We start from the raw sequence: 24113 nt of genomic DNA on the forward strand, positions 1-24113 counted from the left end.
AGGGTTGTCTGTCCTTGTACTGATAACTGATAGGAAACAGACCTTGGGGATGCTGAAGTGGGAGAACATAACTGAGGCAGATTGTAGAGGGGGAAAGCCAGACAGATGGAGTGAGTGGGTTGATTTGGTGATTGTGGGAAGACAAAGGAGGCCAGGGAAGGCAGGTGCTGAGTGCTGGCAGCATTTGGGCTGTTGTCACTGTCCTTTTTTCCCTCCACCTCCTTCTCCATTACCACCACCTTCTTCTGCTCAGTGCTAGAAGAGAAAGTAGCCAAGAAAGGCAGGTGTTGAGCACTGGAATGTGTTGCCAGTGCCCTGCCCTTTCTCTGCTGCCTCCTTCCAACCACTTCCTCCTTTTAACTGCCAAGTGGGAAAGCAGAGATTTTGGGCACTCAGTGGAGGTGATATGTCTTTGTCTCTGTTCTTTCCTCCCCTCCCCTCCCCTGCATTGGCAGTGATGGAGTGTTTCAGCTGGGAGGGAGCCAGGGTGTCCACAGTCAGCTCCCACAATTCCCCTCCCCTGGTGCTGCAAATTGATCTTGGGGCAGTTGAGAGCCAGAAGAGTTTCGTCTGAGGGGGAGGCTGTGGCCACCTTGACACTCTCCCAGCCCAAATACTGCTGAAGATGGGGGAGGGACAGACAAAAGGATGATTCGTTGGCAGGTGGGAAGAATAGAAGGAACAGGAAAGTCTGCGGAGATGGGGGCTGCTGGGAGGAGGGGAATAAGAAATAGAATCATACAATTATAGAGTTAGAAGAGGCATTACAGACCATCTAGTCCAACCCCTGCCCAATGGAGGAACAACCTAAAGCATCACTGACAAGTATTCTTCCAGCTAGCTGCTCCTTGAATGAGGAGTAACTCACCACATCCCAAGGTAGCCAATTTCACTGTTAGATTACTCTTAACATGAAAATGTTTTAGCTGGTAGCTTGCCTCCTGCAGTTTAAACCCATTGTTTTAAGTCCTACCCTCAGTTGTCAACAGGAACAGCTCCCTTTCCTCCTCTGAGAGTCTCTTTACACAAGACATTTTACACGAGAATGCTCAAATGTAGAGAGATACAATGTAAGCTGGGAAGCGTGGTTTAAAAAGACAGATCCAAAGGTTCTGTCAATTTCACCTCTTTACAGAGCTGGCAAAGATCGCTTTTCTGAGGGTTTGCAATATTGACAGAGCCTTTAGGAAGGTAACACAATCTTTGCCAGCTCTGTAGAGAGGCGAAAATGTGGGATAATGACATCCTGTGATTTGGATGTTAAGCTTTTGTTAATACACCTCAAGACTGCAATTGCCTTTTTCACTGCTGCATCATACTGATTGCTCATATTTAGCTTCATACCTACCCATATCAAGATCATGTTCAAACACACTGCTGCCCAAAAGTGTATCCCTCATCCAGTATGCATACTTTGCATTTTGTTACCCTGGTGGAGAACCTGGCACTTATCCATGTTAAATGGCATCTTATTAAAATCTGCCCACTTTTTGAGTATGTTTGGATCTCAGTGAATTCTATTCTTGTCAAGGGTGTTTGCAGCTCTTCCCAGTTCGGTGTCATCTGCAAATTTAATGAGTAATCCCTTCACTCTCTCATCCAGATCATTTATAAAAAATATTGAAAAGCACTGGGCCCAGGATTGAGCCCTGTGGCACCTCACTGGATACCTCCCTCCAATCAGATGTGATGCCATTGACAACTACTCTTTGGGTGTGGTTATCTTGCCAGTTCCCTGTCCATCTAACCATCCTAGAGTCCATTCCACAGTCCACCAGCTTACCCATCAGAATATCATGAGGAACCTGTCAAAAGCTTTACTGAAATCCAGATAAACTACATCAACTACATTCCTGTGATCCAGTAAGCCTGTCACTAGATTGTAGAAGGAGATGTGCTTGGTCTGGTAGAACATGTTGGGGACAAATCCATGCTAACTTTTCTGTATCACCATGTTGTCCATCAGATGCTTGCAGATTGACGCCTTTAATATCTGTTCCAATATGCTTCCTTTCTTGAAGATTGGAACGGCATTTGCCCTCCTCCAGTCTTCCGGCATATCACCTGTCCTCCTAGAAAATGGTCAACAAAGGGTCTGCAAGCTCTTTTGAAAGTTCTTTAAGCGTTCTTGGGTACACTCCATCGGCCCAGGGGATTTTTACACACCCAGTGCAGCAAGGTGCTTCTCTACAACTTCTCTGTCCATTATATTGTCGATTGGCTTTACCCTGGGCATGTAAGAAGGGGCCATGAGAACTAAGCACTGATGTAACCCTTCCTGTCCTCCCTCTCATGATCTACCTAGGTTCACAGATTAAGCATTGCTGTCAGATGGTCACCTAGCCTCTGCTTGAAAACCTCCAAAGAAGGAGAGCCCACCACTTCCAGAGGAAGCCTGTCCCACTGAGGGAGTGCTCTAACTGTCAGGAAGTTCTTCCTAATGTTTAGCTGAAAACTCTTTTGATTTAATTTCAACCCATTAGTTCTGGCCCAGCCTTCTGGGGCAACGGAAAACTACTTGGTGCCATTCTCTGTATGACAGTCCTTCAGGTACTTAAAGATGGTTATCGTATCACCTGTCATCATCTCCTCACCAAGCTAAACATACTGAGCTCCTTCAACCTTTCGTCATAGAACTTGGTCTCCAGACCTTTCATCATCTTCATTGCTGTCCTCTGGACATGATCCAGCTTGTCTTTATCCTTCTTAAATTGTGGTGCCCAGAACTGGACACAATACTCCGGATGAGATCTAACCAGAGCAGAGTAAAGTGGTACCATCACTTCACATGATCTGGACACTATGCTTCTGTTGATGTAGCCCAAAATCACATTTTTGTTAATCCAGAGGAGTTAGCTATGTTAGTCTGTAGTTGCAAAATAGTAAAGAGTCCAGTAGCACCTTTAAGACTAACCAACTTTATTGTAGCATACGCTTTCAAGAACCACAACTCTCTTCATCAGATGCATGGAAGGTAAGAAGAAACTCCAGTGAGGGGAGGAGGGAGAGGGTGCAGGGAGTGAGGGTCATGTAAATGTAAATCAACCTACCAGATGACACCATCGTAACATCTATGGATGTTGAGGCTCTGTATATAGACTGCAAGCCATCAGGAATATTATCCCAGACAAAAACACAGCACACCTTGCCGCTGAACTCTGCTACTTCATGCTCACTCACAATTACTTCAAATTTGATGACAACATATCTACAGGCTAACGGCACAGCCATGGGCATACGCATGGCACCACAGTATGCTAACATATTCATGGCAGACTTGGAGCAACACTTCCTCAGCTCCCATCCACTGAAACCACTCTTGTACTTAAGGTTCTTGGATGACATCTGTATCATTTGGACCCATGAAAAGGAAGCTGTCAGTCTATGGAGAGCAGGATACGTTGAAGTTGACTCCTACCCCTCGCAACAAGAAATCCAAGCTCTCTTGAGTTAAGGTTCTTTAATGAGATATCATAGCTTCAGCATATATATGTCCATAGGTTACACAGAGGCAAGTAAAAGCATCTGGCTGTACACAGGTCTCTTGTTGAGAATGACGTATGGAGTGCTTGCTACAAGGTTTCAGTCCCTCTACGTAAGCCCCCCACCCTTGGTGCCCAACCAGCTGGGTACAGTCAGTGGGAGAGTAGGATGGAACTGTCCCAAGGCCGCTGTGGTGAGCCATCTCAGATAAGAGTGCAGCCTTCCCAGGAGCTGGACAGCTTATGTGAAAAATAGACACACACACAGGAGATGATTGCAATAATTCAGAAAGATGGAGGGACTGTGGGCAACAGACCTGACAGAAGCCCTTGAGAGATTTCATCCCTACTTTCACCCTACTATCAACCTGAGCCTGGACCACTCTACACAACAGGTACACTTCCTGGACAGCACTGTACAACTACATAATGGACAGATAAATACCACCTTATACCAGAAACCTACCAACCAATACTAATATCTACATGCCTCCAGCTACCACCCAAAACAAACCATTCGGTCGATTGTCTACAGCCAAGCTTTACATTACAATCATATCTGCTCCAGTGCTCTTGATCAGGACTCTCACTTAAGAGATTTACAACAAGCATTTTGAGGGCTACAGTACCCATCAAATGAGATGAGGAAACAAATCAACTAGGACCCAGAAACAGCCTGCTCCAGGACAAACGAAAAGGAACTAACAACAGAACACCACTGGTTGTCTCCTATAGTTCCCAGCTCAAAACTATTGAACATATCATCAGTGATCTACAGCCCATCCTGGAAAATGATGCCTCTCTCACACAAGCCCTGGGTGGAAGACCTCTCCTTGCCTACAGATAGCCCCCTAACTTTAAACAACGTTTCACTAACAACCATGAACCAGCTGACAGAGTCACCAACACATGTACCAGACCCTGCAACAGACCCAGATGCCAACTCTGCCCACATATCTACACAGAAAATACCAATACAGGACCCAATGGTGTCAACTACACAATCTCTGACTCTTACAGCTGCTCATCCTCCAACATGATATATGCCCTCATGTGCCAACAATGCCCATCTGCTCTGTACATAGGACAAACCAGCCAACCTCTGCACAAAAGAATAAATGGACACAAATTTGATATGAAAATGGTAATATCCAGAAGCCAGTAGGAGAATATTTCAATCTACCAGGACATTCTGAGGGATGGGGCACTGGTAAATGGAGCACTCTCTTTGATGGAGTTCATTGGAGAACAAGGATGGTCAGTTGGGGCAATCTGTGGGGACCTTGGGCACTAGCCACAAGGTGAAGTATATTAGACTTGGGTAAAAATGATAGAAGACTTGCTCCAAAGCAGGGAATGGGGAGGAGCTCTTGTGGGGTTGGTTAGGTAGAGGGGTCTGTCTGTGCTCCTTTATCCAACTTGGTGCGGGCCAGCAACTGGCAGCTCTGGGCCAAAGTTTGCCTCTAGTTGTCAACTTTGTAACTGAGCAAGGTATAGAAGTAGTAACAGTTTGGGGCAACAGGCCTTATGAGACAACTGCCCTAGCATCTCTGCTTATGTTTTCAAAATGGGAGGGCAGTGTCCAAAATGCTGACTATTGCTTTAAGTGCTCTTGTTGTCCAAACTCATCTGTACTGGAGAAGTTCACTCCCAGTTGCTTAGAAACTGGTCCGTCATGTTTGGTGAGTGGAGAAGCTGGGACTTTCACTTTAGAGTTTTAAGTCCAGATATGTTTCTGGTGGTAGCTTTGGAAAGCTGTTTGTCATTGTGGACATTCCATCAAGGACTTAAAGGTCACCATAGTTCAACAGAAACATTTCAAAAAACAAAATCCAAAGGGAAGCTGCTGAATTGAAATTCATATGTAAATTTGACTCAGTCTGACTTGGATTGAATAGAGACTATGAATGGTTATCTCAGACATTCCATTCAGATTCTGCTATGGAGGGGAGGGGGTCATACCCTGCCTGGATTGTGCACTCCACCTCTTTCTTGACTTTTTGTAACTGATTTACATTTACATGACCCTCACTCCCTGCACCATCTCCCCCTGTCCATCACCACCTATATACCTCTGGAGTTTTTTCTTACGCTCCATGCATCTGACAGAGAGAGCTGTAGTTCTCAAAAGCTTATGCTACGATAAAGTTGGTTAGTCTTAAAGGTGCGTGTCCGGGGATGAGCCTCCCCTCCCTCCTCGCCGCCGCCCGCCCCGGCCCCACGGGCCCCAAAACTCACCTAGCCGGGGCAGGCGCGGCGGCGGACGGGCGCGGCCGCGGCAGTCGGCTCGGCGGCCGGGCGGAGCGCTGTTGCGGCGCCGCGGAGGAGGCGGCGGCGGCAGCAACCCGGGCGGGAGGAAGCGCCCCGGGGGAAGCAAACCGGCAGGATGGGCGGCCGCCGGGGCGGACACCACCGGGGCAGACGGCCCCAATGCGGTGGCGGCGACGACGGCAGAGGCGAGGCGGCGCAGCCGCGAGGCCCGCGCTTGCGAGGCTGAGCCTCGCCCGGGGCCGCGAGGCAGCGAGGGGGTGGGAACCGGCCCCGGCGTCGGCAGGCGATAGGCCAGCCCGCCCGCCCACCAGGGAGACGGGGGAATGGCGCCCAATGGTAGCTGGGAGGCGGGAGGAGGGAGCACCAGGCTTCCCACCCCGGAAAGGCTGGAGGCAGGTGTTGCTGCCGGCATTGGGGCAGATAATGAGCCTCACCTGGGGCGCTGGCAATTGGGGAGCGGGGCGGGGCTGCCCCTAGCGAGGGAGGGGATAAAAGGGGTCAGAGGCTCCCTGGCCGGGGAGGAGAAACAGGGAGGCTGTCCTGAGGGAAGGACCATCCCTGGGCCCAGAGGCTGTGCTTACCTGTTGCCAGACACGGTTTAACAGCCCTGGGGCCATCTGAGGCCAATCAAAAGGGAAGCTGAGACCCCTGGAGCCAGCGGACAGGCCGCCTGCCCGGCCTAGGTAGCAGCGGGACACCCCCCCCGGACCCGCCGGCTGCGCAGACCGCACCCCCGCCACAACGGACCCGACGGACGCGGCGCCCCCTGCTGACGGAAAAACTCACAACGTGGTGGAGAATGCAGGCATTCGACCGCTAGTGAAGCGCCTCCCCTACTTACCCACGCCTGCGGGGTGGGCCAGCAGCCGGTCTTTCCTCCGCCCGCCAACGTTTCCGGGACCCACCACCACACCGCCCACACCCACGACAGCTATGGACCAGGGTGGAGGAGGCGGAGGGGCAGCGCCTGCCAACTCCAGCGGCTCGTTTGACTTTGCCCAGTTCGGGCAGTGGATGGCCGAGCAACAGGGTCGCCTGTTGCGCGACATAACCTCGCAGCAGACGGAGCAGCAGGGGCGGATTCTGCAGGACATCGTGGCCCAACAGCGCGACGCCCAGGCAGCCCTCCTCCGGGATGTCTGCCGCACCTTAAGGGATGCCCAAGGAGGCGCCGGGGCCCCGGCTGGCCCGAGGGGCCCCCACAGGGCCGCCCCGTTCCAACTCACCAAGCTGGGGCCAGAGGATGATGTGGACGCGTTCCTGGAAACCTTCGAGCGCACCGCGGAGGCTGCCCAGTGGCCCCCAGCCCAGTGGGCCTTCATTCTCGGACCCTACCTGACCTGGGAAGCTCAGGCCGCGCTCAAGGCCCTCCCAAAGGAGGAGGCGGCCGACTACGCGAGGCTGAAAGAGGCCATTCTGGACCGCTATGCCATCACCCCCGACACGTACCGCCAGAGGTTCCGGGCCCTGAGCTATAACAAGGGTGATCGGCCGCGGGGGTTCGTAACCACCCTCCGGGACCTGGCCTACCGATGGCTCAAGCCAGAGACGCCGGGCGAAAAGGCCATCACGGATCAGGTCGTCCTGGAGCAACTCCTGAACGTTCTGCCCGCCAAGGCACGATACTGGGTGGCCTGTAGCAAGCCGGCCGATCTCAAGGAAGCCACGGCCCTGCTGGAAAATTTCATGGCGGCAGAGCCAAGGGAGCCCAACAAGGACGGAGCTACACCGGGGCGCGACGGCTGATCCGCAGGGAGGGCCCGGGTAGGGCCCCGTGGACCCCTGGGGGCTGACTCCGCTGCCCTACCCCCCACCGGGGCCAAACCTAGCAGCAGCGGAATCCCGCCCCGCTGGCCGCGACCACCACCACCCAGCGTGAAGGCCCCCGGCGGCCCGGCCCCTGCCAGCACTGCCGACCGAGGGCCCTGCTTTCGCTGCGGACAGCGGGGCCACCTGATGAGGGACTGCCCCCTAATGGAGTGCGATGCAGGGTGGGAGGAAGCCCTACCCCTGGCCACCCGCGCGGTACGGCCCCCGCCCCTACTGGTCATCGTTGAAATTGCGGGCTGGCGGCTGTCGGCACTCCTAGATAGCGGCAGTTCCGTCTCAATGATACGGACCAGGCTCTTGCCCGAAGGCCTGCCCGTCGTGCGGCGCACGTCCGTCGCGTGCCTCCACGGACACGCAGAAGAGTACCCGGTGGTGCGAGTTCCGGTGCGCTACCAAGGACAGGAGTGGGAGTTGGAGCTCGCCCGAGTACCCGCGCTCCCCTACCCGGTACTGCTGGGCCGAGATGCGCCAGGCCTGGAGGTGCGGTTGCAGACCTCGCCAGCGGAGGCCCTCCCCGCCACCACTGACCCCAGGCCCCGTGCCGGGACCTCGGCGTCGCCTGATGAGCCCTCGCCACCCTCCTGGGGTGCCAATCCCGCCTTCCGGGAGGCCCAGGCGACTGATGCTACCCTCGAGTCCCTCCGCGACGCCGTGGCGGTAAGTGAGGGGTGCGTCCGGGACGGGCGGAGGGCTGGCCGCTACCCCCGAATTGTCAAGGAAATGGGCCTCTGGTACAGGCTGACTGCCAGTCGGGGGGTTGAGACCCGGCAGTTGCTGGTCCCGCAGGTCTTCCGGGCCTCCGTCCTCTCCTACGCCCACGACCACGCCTGGGCCGGCCATCAGGGGGCCAATAATACGTTGGCCCGGGTCCTGGCCCACTTCTTCTGGCCGTCCGTGGCTGCTGACGTCAAGGCCTTCTGCCGCTCCTGCCCGGTGTGCCAGCGAGCCTCCACCCGACCGGCCCCCAAAGCTCCCCTGATGCCCCTGCCGCTCATACAGACCCCCTTCGACCGCCTGGCCATGGACTTCGTGGGGCCACTGCCACGTATGGCCTGCGGCTGCCGGTTCCTACTGGTCTTGGTTGACTACGCCACCCGCTATCCCGAGGCGATTCCCCTGCGGTCCATGCAGGCGGCCGGCGTCGCTAGAGCATTGATGCGGTTCTTCGCCCACATGGGGTTGCCCCGGGAAATCCTCACCGACTGTGGGACGCCCTTCACGGCCTCCTTGACGCGACAGCTCTGCTCAACCCTAGGCATCCGCCAGATCTTTACGTCCATCTATCACCCGCAGACAGACGGCCTGGTGGAGCGCCTCAACCAGACCATCAAAGCCATGTTGCGGAAGCTGGCACGGGACAAGCCGAACCAATGGGACCTTCTGGTCAATCCCCTCCTCTTCGCCCTGCGGGAGACCCCTCAGGCATCCACCGGCTACGCCCCCTTCGAGCTGTTGTACGGCCGGCGGCCACGAGGCATCTTGGGGGTGGTCGAAATGCAATGGGCGACCCCCCGAGACGACCCCGCAACAGCGGCTCCGGACTACGTGCGGGAGCTGAAGGAGCGCCTCCAGCACGCCCGGGAGACGGCTCAACGCAATCTGGCTGAGGCCCAGGAGGCCCAAAAAGAGCGCTATGACAAGGGAGCCCGGCTACGCACCTTCCAGGAAGGCGACAAGGTCCTGGTCAACCGGCGAGTCTTTGGCCCGCAACAAGTCGGGGACCCCTGGAGGGGCCCCTTTACAATCACCCGGGTGCTGGGCCCTCTGATGTATCTGGTCCAGTGGGGCCCCTCGCGGCGACAAGCCAAGAGGCTGCACGTCAATGACATCAAGGCGTGGCGGGAGCGGGAGCCGCAAGCGTGTCAACTCGCTGCCGACCCCCTGGAGCCCGCCGATGGAAACCTGCCCTGGACCCCCCGGGGGGGCCCCCCGGAGGCCCCACGCTAGACCCGGCGCTCCTCCCGGAACAGCGTGAGCAGGTGGAACAGTTGCTGAGGGACTTCCCCCACAGCTTCTCGCGGATCCCGGGATGCACCACGACGGTGACCCACGCCATACCTACCCCGCCGGGGCGGGTGGTCCGGGCACCCTGGCGGCCCTTGCCCCGGAAGCAGTGGGATGAAGTGGACCGTGAGGTAGCTGACATGCTCCAGCTCGGGGTTATCGAGCCCTCCCGCAGCCCATGGAGGAGCCCTGTGGTGCTAGTGCCGAAGCCCGACGGGTCCGTCCGCTTCTGCATTGACTTCCGGGAAGTCAACCGCATCGCGCAGTTTGATGCCTACCCCATGCCGCGGGCGGAAACCCTCATCGACCAACTGGGCACCGCCCGATATCTAACAGCCCTGGATCTGACGAAGGGCTATTGGCAAGTGCCCATGGCGGAAGGTGACAAGGAGAAGACGGCCTTCACCACGCCCCAGGGGCTGTTCCAATTTCGCATGATGCCCTTCGGGCTACACGGGGCGGCCGCCACCTTCCAGCGGCTGGTGGACACGGCACTAGCCCAGTGCCAGGGGTTTACCGCCGCCTACATTGACGACATTCTCGTCTTCAGCCCCGACTGGCCCTCCCACATGCAACACCTTCGCCGGGTTCTGCAAGCCCTGGACGCCGCCGGCCTACGGGCAAACCCGCAGAAGAGCCGGGTGGGCTTCCAGGAGGTCAAATACCTGGGATTCATAGTTGGCCGTGGCGTGCTGAGACCGGTCCCCGAGAAAGTGGCCACGCTGGAGGACTGTCCCCGTCCGGCCACCAAGAAGCAGCTCCGACGCTTCCTGGGATTGGTCGGATATTACAGCAAGTTCATCCCGAACTTCGCATCCCGGGCCAGCCCCCTGACAGATCTCCTCTGGAAAGGACTGCCTCCCAAGCTCCCCTGGACGGCAACGGCCGATGAGGCCTTCCGGACGCTCCGGGTGGCCCTGTCCAACGCCCCGGTCCTCCACAATCCCAACTTCAATGAGCCTTTCGTCGTCCACACCGATGCCTCGGACACGGGGCTCGGAGCCGTGCTCTCTCAGGAAATCGACGGGGTGGAACGGCCAATCCTCTTCCTAAGTCGCAAGTTGCAGAAGGCCGAGCGGCAGTATGCCACGGTGGAGAAGGAGGCCTTGGCCGTCAAGTGGGCGGTGGGGGCCCTCCAGTATTACCTCACCAATAACCCCTTCACCCTGGTTACGGACCATGCCCCCCTCTTGTGGATGGCGCGGATGAAGGACCACAATGCCCGCATACTTAGATGGTATATGTCGCTCTTACCTTTCAGTTTTGTGACGAGACACCGACCAGGGCACCTGCACCAGAACGCCGACTTCCTGTCAAGAATGCACGAGGAAGACCCACCAGCATCTGGGAGCGAAAAGGGGAGGGCGTGTCCGGGGATGAGCCTCCCCTCCCTCCTCGCCGCCGCCCGCCCCGGCCCCACGAGCCCCAAAACTCACCTAGCCGGGGCAGGCGCGGCGGCGGACGGGCGCGGCCGCGGCAGTCGGCTCGGCGGCCGGGCGGAGCGCTGTTGCGGCGCCGCGGAGGAGGCGGCGGCGGCAGCAACCCGGGCGGGAGGAAGCGCCCCGGGGGAAGCAAACCGGCAGGCTGGGCGGCCGCCGGGGCGGACGCCGCCGGGGTAGACGGCCCCAATGCGGTGGCGGCGGCGACGGCAGAGGCGAGGCGGCGCAGCCGCGAGGCCCGCGCTTGCGAGGCCGAGCCTCGCCCGGGGCCGCGAGGCAGTGAGGGGGTGGGAACCGGCCCCGGCGTCGGCAGGCGATAGGCCAGCCCGCCCGCCCACCAGGGAGACGGGGGAATGGCGCCCAATGGTAGCTGGGAGGCGGGAGGAGGGAGCACCAGGCGTCCCACCCCGGAAAGGCTGGAGGCAGGTGTTGCTGCCGGCATTGGGGCAGATAATGAGCCTCACCTGGGGCGCTGGCAATTGGGGAGCGGGGCGCGGCTGCCCCTAGCGAGGGAGGGGATAAAAGGGGTCAGAGGCTCCCTGGCCGGGGAGGAGAAACAGGGAGGCTGTCCTGAGGGAAGGACCATCCCTGGGTCCAGAGGCTGTGCTTACCTGTTGCCAGACACGGTTTAACAGCCCTGGGGCCATCTGAGGCCAATCAAAAGGGAAGCTGAGACCCCTGGAGCCAGCGGACAGGCCGCCTGCCCGGCCTAGGTAGCAGCGGGACACCCCCCCCGGACCCGTCGGCTGCGCAGACCGCACCCCCGCCACAACGGACCCGACGGACGCGGCGCCCCCTGCTGACGGAAAAACTCACAGTGCTACTGGACTCTTTACTATTTTTGTTGATAAAATCTTACCCTTCTTTGATCTCTTGAAGGATACCAATCCGTTCCTCCAGGCTCTTCACTTTTTCTTCTAGTAACACTATCATTTGTGACAAATGAAGTCCTTGTCCTCAGGGAAGAAGACAAACATAGCACACCCCTGGCAGGTAACTGGAAATGGCTCTTCAGTAGCCATCGTCTTCTTCTAAAAAAGAAGTCTGCTTATGACTGCCATTTTCTCTCTGGAATCTGCTTTCTGTGAGGAACTCTGGGACCCCAAAACCTGATCTAATACCTTCTATGAGTAAGATTGGTAACACAACAAGGGAATATATAAAAATGTAGAAGGGAACCATACATGGTCCCCAGGCCAAGAACCACAGGCCAATACCCCTGTGGGGTCTGTGTTAAAAAACAACAAATTCCATGAAACATAGTGTCAGTGGCTAGAGGGATAAACCTGCCGTCATGTCTCACTTGGCTCTGAGTCTCCATTGGTTGCTGATAATAGTTTAAAAGCAAAGATGGGGAAACAAGATCACATCTTCCAAGACTGTAAGTACTTGATGATGAGTTGGAGAAACTTCAGATGGGAAGTGTCATTGGCAGCCATTGGAACTCTGTTACTCTCTCTTTTGGAGTCATGGAATTTGACAAGTAAGGAGTCGTGACAGCTTAAGTTATGAATTAAGCCTTGGCAGACTTCCCCATAGTTCATGTTGATGAAGCAGCCTAAGCTAGGGGCTACTAACCTTTTTTGAGCCTGCAGGCACCTTTGGAATTCTGACATGGGGTGATCAGCACAACCATAAGTAGTGTTGCCAGGTGTCCAGTATTCATCTAGATATCCAGTATTGGGGGGACTGTTTGGGGAAAACGCTCCCTGAATACTGGATGCCTCCTCCCCCATTGCCCAGGCAAAGGCCTCGTGCATGGTGTTGGCAGGAGTGGCCAGCCGGCTTGGATGGCCACTACAGTGCTCCTACAGGCTGTCTGCAGCTGCACAGCACTACCCAGGAGTGGCAAGCCAGCCCAGGTGCTTGGCCAGCCTCCTGAAGTTGCGTGCACCTGCAAGAGTGGCCAGCCTGCCCAGACACTCAAGCAGCGTCCATCATGCTTCTTCCAGCCTCCTGAGGCTGTGCACACCTGCAGAAGTGGCTGGCCAGCCCAGGGGGTGGCACCAGTGATGACATTATGGCTGAAGTGATGTCACCATGCTGGCCTTGTGAGTGCCATGCGTGCAAAAAAAAATTTAAGTGCATGCCAAGGCCTCATCTGGTTTCTTTGCGGAGGCCACCTGGCAGCCCTAACCACAAAATGGCTACCACAAGAAATGTAGCCAACCACAAAATAATAGGGAATTAGGTCAAGCATAACAGTAATAGTAATACTTCAACAACTTTGCAGGCAGAAGCTCTGTTTAAACAGAATGTTTAAATTACTTACTAATATAACATTAATGCAGGTTAAATCTCCCAGGATCAGAGGAGATCCTACTTTCAAATAACAATGGAAACACCAATTTGCAATGCAATCCTAAACCAAATTTCTCCAGTCTGAGCTCATTGATGTCATTGGGTTTGAACTGGAATAACTCTGTATTGTTAACCAGTCTTCTCTTCCCATGAATGATACAGAGAAAGGAGAAGGTAGATGTGCCCAAAACCTCCTCCCTATTTCCCTGGTGATGACGAGCAGAGAAAATAGTTCCAAAAGGTCCTTAATCTGAACTGACTTCTAATACTTGGGAAACTTACTGAATTCTGTTTTGGAATGTGCACTTGTCTGTCGGCATCCTTTGTGTCACACTGTTACGCCATATCTTTTACCAGCTATCTTGTGGTTTAAAAACATATAGATTGGTTAGACCTAGACTGCACATTCAGTTTAGAACTGATCTTTGGAGCTGTACTGCAGCCAGCAGCAGGGTACTGGTCATTTACACCAATAATTACAAACTACAGATAGTATGTTTTATTGTTTTCACGTAATCGGAGCTTCCATTTTTCTTATTCTACCCTATTGCTGTAGCTGGTCTGCCTAATAATGGGTATTTCTGGTTCCAGCTTACTATGAAAATTATGATATATAAGATTTTTTCTGTTTGTCTGAAATCTAGACAAGCATTTATGTGCCAGTGTTGTTATATTGCAGACCCTGGATAAGCATTTAAACATCTGTGCTGGATACCTGTAATAGACTCTTTCTGAGTTAGGCTGCAAGGGTTTGTGTAGGCATGTCTACTCTGTTTGGGTTCTGTTTGGATTAGCTGTTTTGCAAATGCTTGTGTTCTAGACAGACACTTACTAGACTACAATCAGTAGCTATGCCTTCTGGCATCTGTGTTGATGCTAGATCCTGGCAGAATGTCAGGATTCAGACTATATTAACAAGGACAAACTGTAATGATATATATTGCTAAACCATTTTTAACATACTCAGATATTTACCATGAAGTCTCCTAAATACTCCTCAGGGAAAGCAGACAGCAACTAAAATACAGCGCCCACTTTGCATAAACACAATTCGCCCTCTTCTTCTCCTCTCTGTCCATGTGCCAGAAAGCTGAAACAAGAATTGTCCCTTTCAGTAATCTGTAGAAAAGTAGTAAGTGAGGATACCTTTTCATGCTTACAGTAACTGAAAAAAGCATAGTTTGCAGAAGGGCACATTATGAGTAGAATTAGGCCTACCTATTATAGAATGGTTGTATAAATACATGAGTCAAATATCTCACTCATTAAAACTCTATTATGGAAAGGAAAAAGTGTTTAAAAGTTGTAGAGAATGGTGAGATGCAGCAACTTCATGTGAAGGTACAAAATGGTCTAATTCAGGGCTTCTCCAAGAATCATGGAAGCTGAATATAACCGGGACTGGAGATACAACTTTTCTCATATTTATATGTTTTATTTTAGAACAAAATTGTGGCTTTCCATTTTCAAATAGAAGAAATTAAATATAATTTGAGTTGGAAACATTTCTTATAAAAATTAATCTGCATTTGAATAAGTGCCACTTTATGCCCACTTTTCTCACACTCCCTTTTTATCTTTCCATCACCCCAAATTTTAAATTCCCACGTTCAGAGATTCAGGCTACAACATCTGAAGAATGTTTTCCTGGGAACAGACCGGGAGGGTGGGCTAGAAATCGAATAATAAAAATAAAATAAAATGGGACTTACTTGTGAGTAGTCCTGTTTAGGACTGCTCTTTTAATTTCCACAGGACATAGCATCACACCACACCTTACCTTTGAAATTTTAGAAAGATGTGGATGGCAAAAGGTGAGGGGAAAGTATTCAGGTATCTACCTGCTTTTCAACTTAGTGCATGATTGGCACAGTGCAAGAAGAACTGTGCTGTTTTCAGTATGGTAGTCATAATGTGCCCTCTGATTAGTTCTCTAGTACACAGATTGTCCAAAGATAAAGTCTTGACCTCCAAAAAATAGCTTAATAACATCTCTGACCCTATTAGCAATTTAAAAAGTCAAAATACTCTCCTTAAATAGGCAAAGTAGTATGTCAAAATTATGGTACAATTATTGCTGGTAGATAAAAGTAAAACATTTTTTTAATTTTTCTTTGTTTCTGAGTACACTTGAAAGGCCAGTACTGAACTTGAGAGTTTGTGCTTCAGAAACAGCAATATAAAAAAATGCCATTTTCTGTGTTCAGGTTCACAGAAATGGAAGCCCCTTGCCATTGCTTCAGAAGTTCATGGGCACTTAACCAATCCATACTCAACTCGGTGGTCTCATGGAGGCAACAATTCACAGCTGTTTCTTCTATGTAAGCCTAGGGGTTTGCATGGAGGGTGAGCTCTGCATGAGCTGGTCCCTTGTTTCCTTATGCAAGCCACCCATTGTAGGCTGCAAAAGGGAAGACACACAATACTGCACCACACTGAGAAGAAACATTGTTCCCTTCTTTTGATCCACCTCTACAAGGGAACAAATGAATACAAACTGGCAAAGTCATGTGTCATTTCTTTTATTTAGATGTCATAATTTTGCTTTAAAATACATTGTTTTTCTTCTTATTGAAGTAATAGCTCCATTTTTAGGTCAATAGGCTAAGTAGTTTCAGTGTTACAATTGTAGTTGTTAAGGAAACAAATGACATTCAGAGGCATTGGTCACTGACAAAATATACTGAAATTACTTTGGGGGCAGAGCTGAATGCAAATGTGTATTTGCATGTTTTATTGTAGGCAAATAGGTTTCAAACTATATAAGTTTAAATTTGTTTAAAGATTGGTAGTATTGTTTTTAGGTTTAATATTTTTCAGAGATTTCTTAAAGTTTTATTAAATTATAAAAGGTAACAATCCTGTATCTAAACCCCACAGGTTCATCGTTAGGGATGAACACCTTAAAAATTCAGTTTTGAAACATTACTCTTTCCATGGGCCACATTTTCTTTAACTTTTTATTCATGATGGTCTTTCTTTTCCCATCTCAGACAGTTCAATGAAGAATTTCTTACTTTAACTGTATCTTTTCTGGACAAAGGGATTTCTCAGTTTTAGAACGTAGCACTCAGGCACTAGGTAAACTTCATCTGAGTAGAAAGAATTTAAACTAAGAAAATTGTATGCAAAAAAAAGCAGGCCTCAGGATTACTTTGTCAACTACCAAATCAATTTAGAAGTTAGTCTTTGTTATGAAAACTGTTGTTTCTCTTAATTACATACAAACAGCCATCACTGCAATCATGGAATCTGTTTTGATATCTTTTTTTAAAAAAGCATCCATCACAGTCTAAACAATATTTACGTACTTTAAAACTCATCCATTTAAATGAGTTTAACTATATGTTCCACTGTGACTTTGCACGTAATAACGGTGCAGCATGATTCTGTGCATGCGTATTCAAAAGCAAGTTCTAGTGAAATTAGTGTAGCTTATTCCTAAGTGAGTGTGCAGATCTGTGCAGCCATTAATAGTTATTATAATGCTTACATGCAATATAGAACGAATTAATACAGCTGAGATGCCTCATTTTTGTCATTTTCAATATCTCTTCTAGTTGGACAGAGAGAAACTGCAAATGTGATCCTAAAAGAAGAGTCTGCAGAAAACATGGACACCAAGACACCAGAATCAACTGATGAAACAAATGTAGATGATGACCCTAAGGACTTACCAGGTGTTGATAAACAATTGCCAACACCAGAAGAAAAAGCAGAAGAGCAGGAACAACCCAGTGAATCACCATCTAATGATGTTGGGTTTAAAAAAGTTTTTAAGTTTGTTGGATTCAAATTTACGGTCAGAAAGGATAAGACTGAGAAATCAGAACCTGTTCAGCTATTGAATGTAAAAGCAGATGATACAGAAGTAGCAGCAGATGGAGCTGGAGATTGTAAAGAAGTGAAAAAGGAGATGGTTGAGGAAGTAACACAAAGTGAAGTGTCCCATCCTGTAGAAAAAACTGAACAAGAGACTCACACTGAGCAGGTAAAGGAAGAAGCTTCTTCTGAAAAACTAACAGAAAGCACTGTGGAGCCAACTGAACGAAGCAAGGAGGCAGAAGTTAAAAGTGATGGTAGCAAATTGGTAGAGTCCCCAACTAGTCCGTTAGCTAATGAAACAGCATCACCCCTAAGAAAGTTCTTTACTCAGGGATGGGCTGGCTTTAGGAAAAAGACAAGTTTCAGGAAGCCCAAAGAAGAAGACCAGACTTTTGAGAGAGAGAAGCAAGACCAAGAGAAGGATGTGACGAAAGAAGAAAATGCTATCAAAGAAGAACTGGTAGAAGAAAAAACAGTACCAGTGAATGATGGGGCAGAAATTTTTGTAGAACCTATGGATGAGAAAGTGAAAAAAGAGAGTGAGGAAAGAGAAGAAGCAAAAATTATGGATGTCTCAAAAGAAACATGCCAGGTAGAACCCATTCCTCTGCCCTCACAGGAGTTTGTGAAAAGTGTAAACAAAGAATCTGAGATATGTCTGACTGAGAAGATTGGTCTGGTCTCCAAGGAAAAATCAGAACCAATGCAAGAATGTTTAATATCCCTAGAGCAGAGCACTCTTCCATTATCTGAGGAAAAGAATGGAGTGCTGCTAGCAACAGAAATATGTGAGGCAAAAATAGACAAACATGAATTACCTTCTCCACTGGCAGTGGAAAAGACTGAGGATCATTTTGAAATGCTTGAAGACAAACTGGAACCAAAAGCTCCTCTGGCAACTGAAAGTTTTGATGAAATACCCAAAGAGTTTAACAGTGATGTTAGTACCATTGTGAAGACAGAAGAGGTAAAAATAAATAAAAAAGAACTAACTCTTGAACAATTAGTTGAGAAAGATGCTCAGATTCAAAGCGGACAACCTGCTGAAGAACGGTTAAAAGTCAAAGAAACTATACCTGTAGCAGTGAATGAACAGATCAAACAAACAGAACCAAGCAGTGGAGATACAGCAATGCCTAAACCTCTAGAAAGCATTACAAATGAAGCTGAATTGCTTTCATCACAAGAAAGGAGTAAGATACAAGGCAGCCCCTTAAAGAAGCTTTTTACAAGTACTAGCTTAAAGAAGTTGTCTGGGAAGAAACATAAAGTAAAAAGAGAAGAAGCTAAGTCAGGGGAATCTGTAGAACAAACACAACAATTGTCTGATTCTGCAGAAAGTCCTGAAGAACAAAAAGGAGATAGTTCTGCCTCTTCCCCTGAAGAGACAATAGAACTTTCTTCTGTAGACAAAGTTATAGAAGCAGTACAAGTAACTGAAACTGAAGAGGGTGCCTCTTCAGATATGGAAAAGAAAAGAGAAAGTGTTACTCCTTGGGCATCATTTAAAAAGATGGTAACTCCTAAGAAACGAGTCAGGAGACTTTCTGAAAGCGACAAAGAAGATGAACTTGAGAAGGTGAAGAGTGCAACTCTTTCTTCAACTGAAAGTGCTCCCTGTGAAGAACTGGAAGATGATAAAGAAAATGGTGAAGAGCAGAAGTTAGAAAAAAGCACAGATGAGCCCAAGAGAAAAGTAGATACTTCTGTATCATGGGAAGCCTTAATTTGTGTAGGCTCATCTAAGAAAAGAGCTAGAAAATCATCATCTTCTGATGAAGAAGTAGGACAAAGACTTGCTCAAGAAGGGCAAAAAATAGAAGAAGCAGCACATAAAGAAATAGCCCCAGACATGACCTTTACTAGTTCCCAGGAAAGTGATCAAGGACAAGGAAATTCCTCACCAGAACAAGCTGGAAGTCCATCTGAAGGTGAAGGAGTTTCAACATGGGAGTCCTTTAAAAGACTAGTAACCCCAAGAAGAAAATCTAAAACAAAGATGGAAGACAGGACTGAGGAGCTGGTCACAGTTCCAAGTTTAGAACATTCTGCTTCAGATGGTGATTCTGGAAAAGAAGAGTCCTGGGTTTCATTTAAAAAATTAATGCCTGGTCGCAGGAAGAAAAAGTCAGATGGGATACCAGAACATGCTCCTGTTGAGGAAGTGGGAGAAGAAACTGCAGAAAACAATGAAGAAGATTATGATGTTCCAGCTGTTGTTCCTTTATCAGAGTATGAAGCTGCTGAGCAAGAGAAATTTGAAGCACAAAAGGCAAAACAAGATGATGTAACTGAGAAGAAAACTTTGAATAGGAGAACTGAAGAATCAAAGGATGCTTTAGTAGATGAACAGGCCAGCGAAGGATTAGTTCATGCAGTTACTGTCACAGTGGTTGAAGGGGAAAGAGCAATTACAAGTATTGAAGAAAGGTCACCATCTTGGATATCTGCTGCTATAACAGAGTCCATTGAACATGTATATGAAGATGAAGAGAAACAAACTGAGCAAATTTCCAAAACTGGAATAGGAGAAGAAATAGCAGTAGTTACTAAACATGAGCCAGAAATTAGAAAGGATATTAGTGGTGACTCTAGTGAGCTGGAGTTAACCTCAGAAGCAGTTACAGCTGGAGAAGAAGCTTCAGGTATTGAAGAAGTAACTGAAGTGTCCTGTGCTGAAGAGACAACTGAAATGGTTTCAGCAGTTTCAAGACTAACCGAGTCTCCTGATACAACAGAAGTAGCTACACCTGTGCAGGAGACAGAAGGTCAGCAAAATCTAGAAGAATTAAATATGCAAACCCAGGAAGTTCTGCAAGAAGTTGCTGAAAGAGTTAAATTATCTAGTGAAGAACAATTGATTAGTGGGAAAGTGTCAGAAACAGTCATTCAGTCACTGTCAGTAGAAAAAAGCAGACAAGAGGTCATCATCTTGTTTCCAGATGCTAAATTAGCTGAATCACTCTTAAAGGTAGAAGAACCTGAGAAGACTGATATCCAGCGTAATGAAGGCACAGAAAGTGATCATAGTCAAGATGAAGTTAAAGGAAGTGGTTTGAAGGAAGTTTTGGAGAAGAGTAAGGACACATATACTGAAGAGAAAGAAAGAGAAAAAGAAATTATTTATGTAGATGGGGCTGATGAAAGTTGTGGAAAAAATGAACAAGAAAGACATGAAGAAATTACCAAAGAACAGACAATTGAAGAGAAATCTGAAGAGGAAGATTTTGCCTTTGTTACAGTGACTGCTGATGAAAAGAAAGAAGAAAAAATTGGTGAGACTGTCAGAAAGCAACAACATATATCTCTAGAAAGAATTGAAAAGGAAGAATATGGAACTAAGGATGCAGGAGAAGAAGTCACAGTGAATGTAGAAGAAATAGCTCACGGTGATATCACTGAAGATGATGTTCCAGAAGTGGATGGATCAATGAAAAGAATCAATGAAGAGAAGACTCAGTTGTCTCCAGATCTTATTCAGATGGTGATTGTACCTGAACCAGAGTCAGAAAATGCAGAAACCAGTACAGCTGAAGTAAATAAGGCTCCTATGCAGAATGAAGTAAAAGATGATGAGCTGTTTATACAACCCACACGTCCTGAAGAACTAGTGCCTGACATACCAATTCAGATCCAGGCTATTGATGTTCCAGTGCAAAATGTAGTAAATAAAGTGAATCCTCTGGATATCACCAAAGATGTTGCACTTGGCTTAGAAACTGAAATCACAGAGAAAGTTGCAACTGGGAGCTGCTTACAGAACAATTACACTGATGCTCTTTTGCACAATATGGAAACGGAAATGCCTGTGAAGAAAATAGAACCTGACTTCCATCTTCAGAAATTAGAAACAGAAATCCCTGTAGCAGATGTGAAACTTAAACCTCACCTGTTGAATACTGAGACACAGATCCATGTAGAGACTGTGGAAACTGAGATAAACATAAGAAAGATGGACGTGGAGGTTCATAGGCACAATGCAGAGATTGAGGCTCTTGTGCAAATGGTAGAAACGGTGGCCCATGAAGAAATGGGAAAGGAACCATGCCTACCAAATGTGGAAGCTCAGGTCCTGGCAGAGAAGGCCGAAGTAATAGTCGAAATGAAGCTTTCCTCAGAGAAGACAGAAGAAGAAATTCCTACAGAAAAAGCAGTGGTTTTGTCAGAGGAGGTAGAAGCAGAGGTTCCCACAGAAAAGGGAGATACAAATATAGGCATGGAGTTCCATGTAGAAATTACTCAAAATGAGATGGAAACAGAGGTCCCAGGAGAAAAGGCAGATGGAAATGTGCATGTGGAGGCTTCTACAGAGAAAATAGATGCAGAGGTAGAAATAGAGGCCCAAGCAGAAATGGCTGATTTGAAAGTTGATGTGGATGCCTCTGTAGCAAAAGTAGTTGTAGAGGCTTCTATAGAGAAAGAGGATATGAAGTTCCATGCAAAAGAGAGAGAAGCAGAGTTTACCAAGGAGGTTGAAATGAAGGTTCTAGTAGATAAGGTGGATGTGAAAGACCTCACAGAAGATACACAAATGGAATTCCCCACAGAAACAATTGAAGTCCTCACAGAAAAAGCAGAAGTAGACATCCCTTCAGAAAAGGTAGATGCAAAAGTGAATACAAGGGTCCTCACAAAGATTGTAGATGTGGAAGCAAAGCAGTCAGAAGAAGTGGTGGAAGGAGAAACTGCTGCCAAGCTAGCGGAACAGAAGAAGACTCTGCAGAACATGGAGGCTGAAGTCAACGGTCAATCTGAGACTGAAGATACTATGAATTCAATAATTTCCGTTGAATCTCCAGTTTGTGTGGATTTACAGCAAGCACCTGTGGTAGGTGATGTAACTAGAGTTCCAGTGCAGAGAGAGATGCAAGATGTTGCCAGTTTCTTTCAAACAGAATGTTTGGATTCCGTTGGATCTGAGGGGCCTCTTGAGTTTAAAGATGATGGTCTTACCTTTGAACCAACATCAACTAAGCAAGCAATAACTGAAGAACCTGTGGAAAGGGGGTCAATTAAAGTTTCAACTCATAAACAAGAAGCTATTGATTTCACCCAGCATAACATAGCAGATGCCAAGCTTGCTTTAAAATCACAACACATAGAAGAAACTTTCCCCAAAACTAGTGATCTAAAGGATGTCTTAGAATCAAAATGTACAGAAGAAACTATAACTGAAACCCCTGTGCAGACAGAAACCATTATATCCTGCATGGAGATTGAAGGAGAAGCATCAAAATGCCTGGATAACTCTGCATCTGAAGGCCTAATGCAAAGTCAAAAGGAAGATGCCCTTACTTTGAAATCAAATTTCACAGAGGCTGAATTAACTGAGGATGTTGTGAAAAAGGAGGCAACAGTGGATTCTATGAGAAACAAATTTGGAAATACAGAACTAACCATTAAGTCAAGACATGCAGATGAAGTAGTAACTGAGGTTGCTGCAAAGACTGAAGTGAAAGGAGACATCCTCGTCTCAGACTCCAGATGCACACAGAATGTTTCAGAGAGCTGTCAAAAAAGTCAGGAGAAAGTAGTAACAAAAAAGTCAGAGAAAGTAGTAACAGTGGAAACAGAAAAATCAGCTGAAAACGTTGAACTAGCTGCTGGTAGTGACGTACTTTATGCAACTCCAATGCAGCAACATACATTCACCAAGCAAGAGGAGATTGTTGTCACCACTGACATTCCTGAAATGCAAAGCTATGAAGCTTCAAAATCCTCAGTGCCAGTCACAGCTGCAGCAATTGAAGAGCAGATCATTGAAGAATGTGTCACTGTTAAAGAAACATCCACAGAAACATTGCAGTCTTTCTTAGAAGAGCCAAAAGAAACTGAATTCAAAATTATACAACAGGTGACTTTTGCTCAGTCAGGACTGGGGGCTCTAGACCCATATGCTGAGGTAATATCATGGACTGAGAAGAGAGAATCATCCACTAAGAAGCCAGCGTTACTAGCTGATGGTTTGATCCAGACACAAGTATTTGATTCTATCCCTGAAGTGAAACATCAAAAATCAGAACTCTGTCAAGAAACTGAAAAACAGGTTCAGTCTGCAGAAAGAAGCCCCTCTTTGACGCATATAGAATTTCAGAAAGATTGTGTTCAGTCTATGACTATTGAGTCTCAGAGTACCAACATCGTGCTTAAAATAATTCAGAATGCTGTTGATAAACTGGAGAAAACAGAAGAGACAGCATCTGTGTCAAGTCTAATGTGTGAAAATGAATGTGAAATTCAGGAAAGTATACACACTGATCAGCAGTTGCTTCCTGTGAACACAGAGAAACAAGAGACCCTCACAACAGAAGAAAAAGTCACTTTTGACATGTCTGAATATGGAGAAATTTGGGATTCTAGAAGTGCAGGTGCAGATCTAGAAGCAGGGAAACACATATCACAATCAAATGAACAACTGGACGTTGTGGCAACACTAGTGCAAGGTCACAGTGCTGTGAATGAAGCTGGAAAAGAAATTACAGAAGAGCCAAGCTTGCAGAAAGAAAATAGTGAAACAAAGCTTGACTCTGAAGTGGGTGCCGCTGTTCCAATAGAGACTGAGAGAGTGACAGTGGAAGCTATTGTCTCAGAAGATCTACTCAGAGAGACACTTGACACAGACTGTTCAAAGCTAAAGGGTGTAGAAGATGGGCAGACTGTTCAAATGCAAGAACACTTTGTAGAGCATCAAACACATGTAAAAAGGAAAGACCAGTCAACAGGATTTGAGGAGACACAGACAGGGAAAGATGTAAATAACGAAGACTGCACATCCAGTGAGAGTCCACAGCTAAAATCAGAGCTCACTGAATCCTGAAGTTTAAAGTAGGTATCATTTTTATTACAGTAATTGCTTGGCTAGTTTAAATCCAATGTAATGCTTTTAAATGGCATTGTATTAACTAAATGTGTGCAGTGCAAACAAGTGGCTTCAGAACTATTGTTGGATGTTTCAAAGTCA

General features: G+C 48.3%; 1 protein-coding gene across 1 annotated transcript; it reads left to right on the forward strand.

The window, feature by feature from the left end:
* The first annotated feature begins 9727 nt into the window (after positions 1-9727).
* On the forward strand, positions 9728-23969 carry LOC129324608 (A-kinase anchor protein 12-like). The gene is made up of 4 exons (XM_054971946.1): positions 9728-9948; positions 10138-10668; positions 14148-14254; positions 16852-23969. Exons 1-4 carry the CDS (start codon positions 9728-9730, stop codon positions 23967-23969), a joined length of 7977 nt encoding a protein of 2658 aa, XP_054827921.1.
* Positions 23970-24113: the final 144 nt, after the last annotated feature.

The sequence above is a fragment of the Eublepharis macularius genome, chromosome 1, assembly GCF_028583425.1.
Source record: "Eublepharis macularius isolate TG4126 chromosome 1, MPM_Emac_v1.0, whole genome shotgun sequence".
Taxonomy (NCBI): domain Eukaryota; kingdom Metazoa; phylum Chordata; class Lepidosauria; order Squamata; family Eublepharidae; genus Eublepharis; species Eublepharis macularius.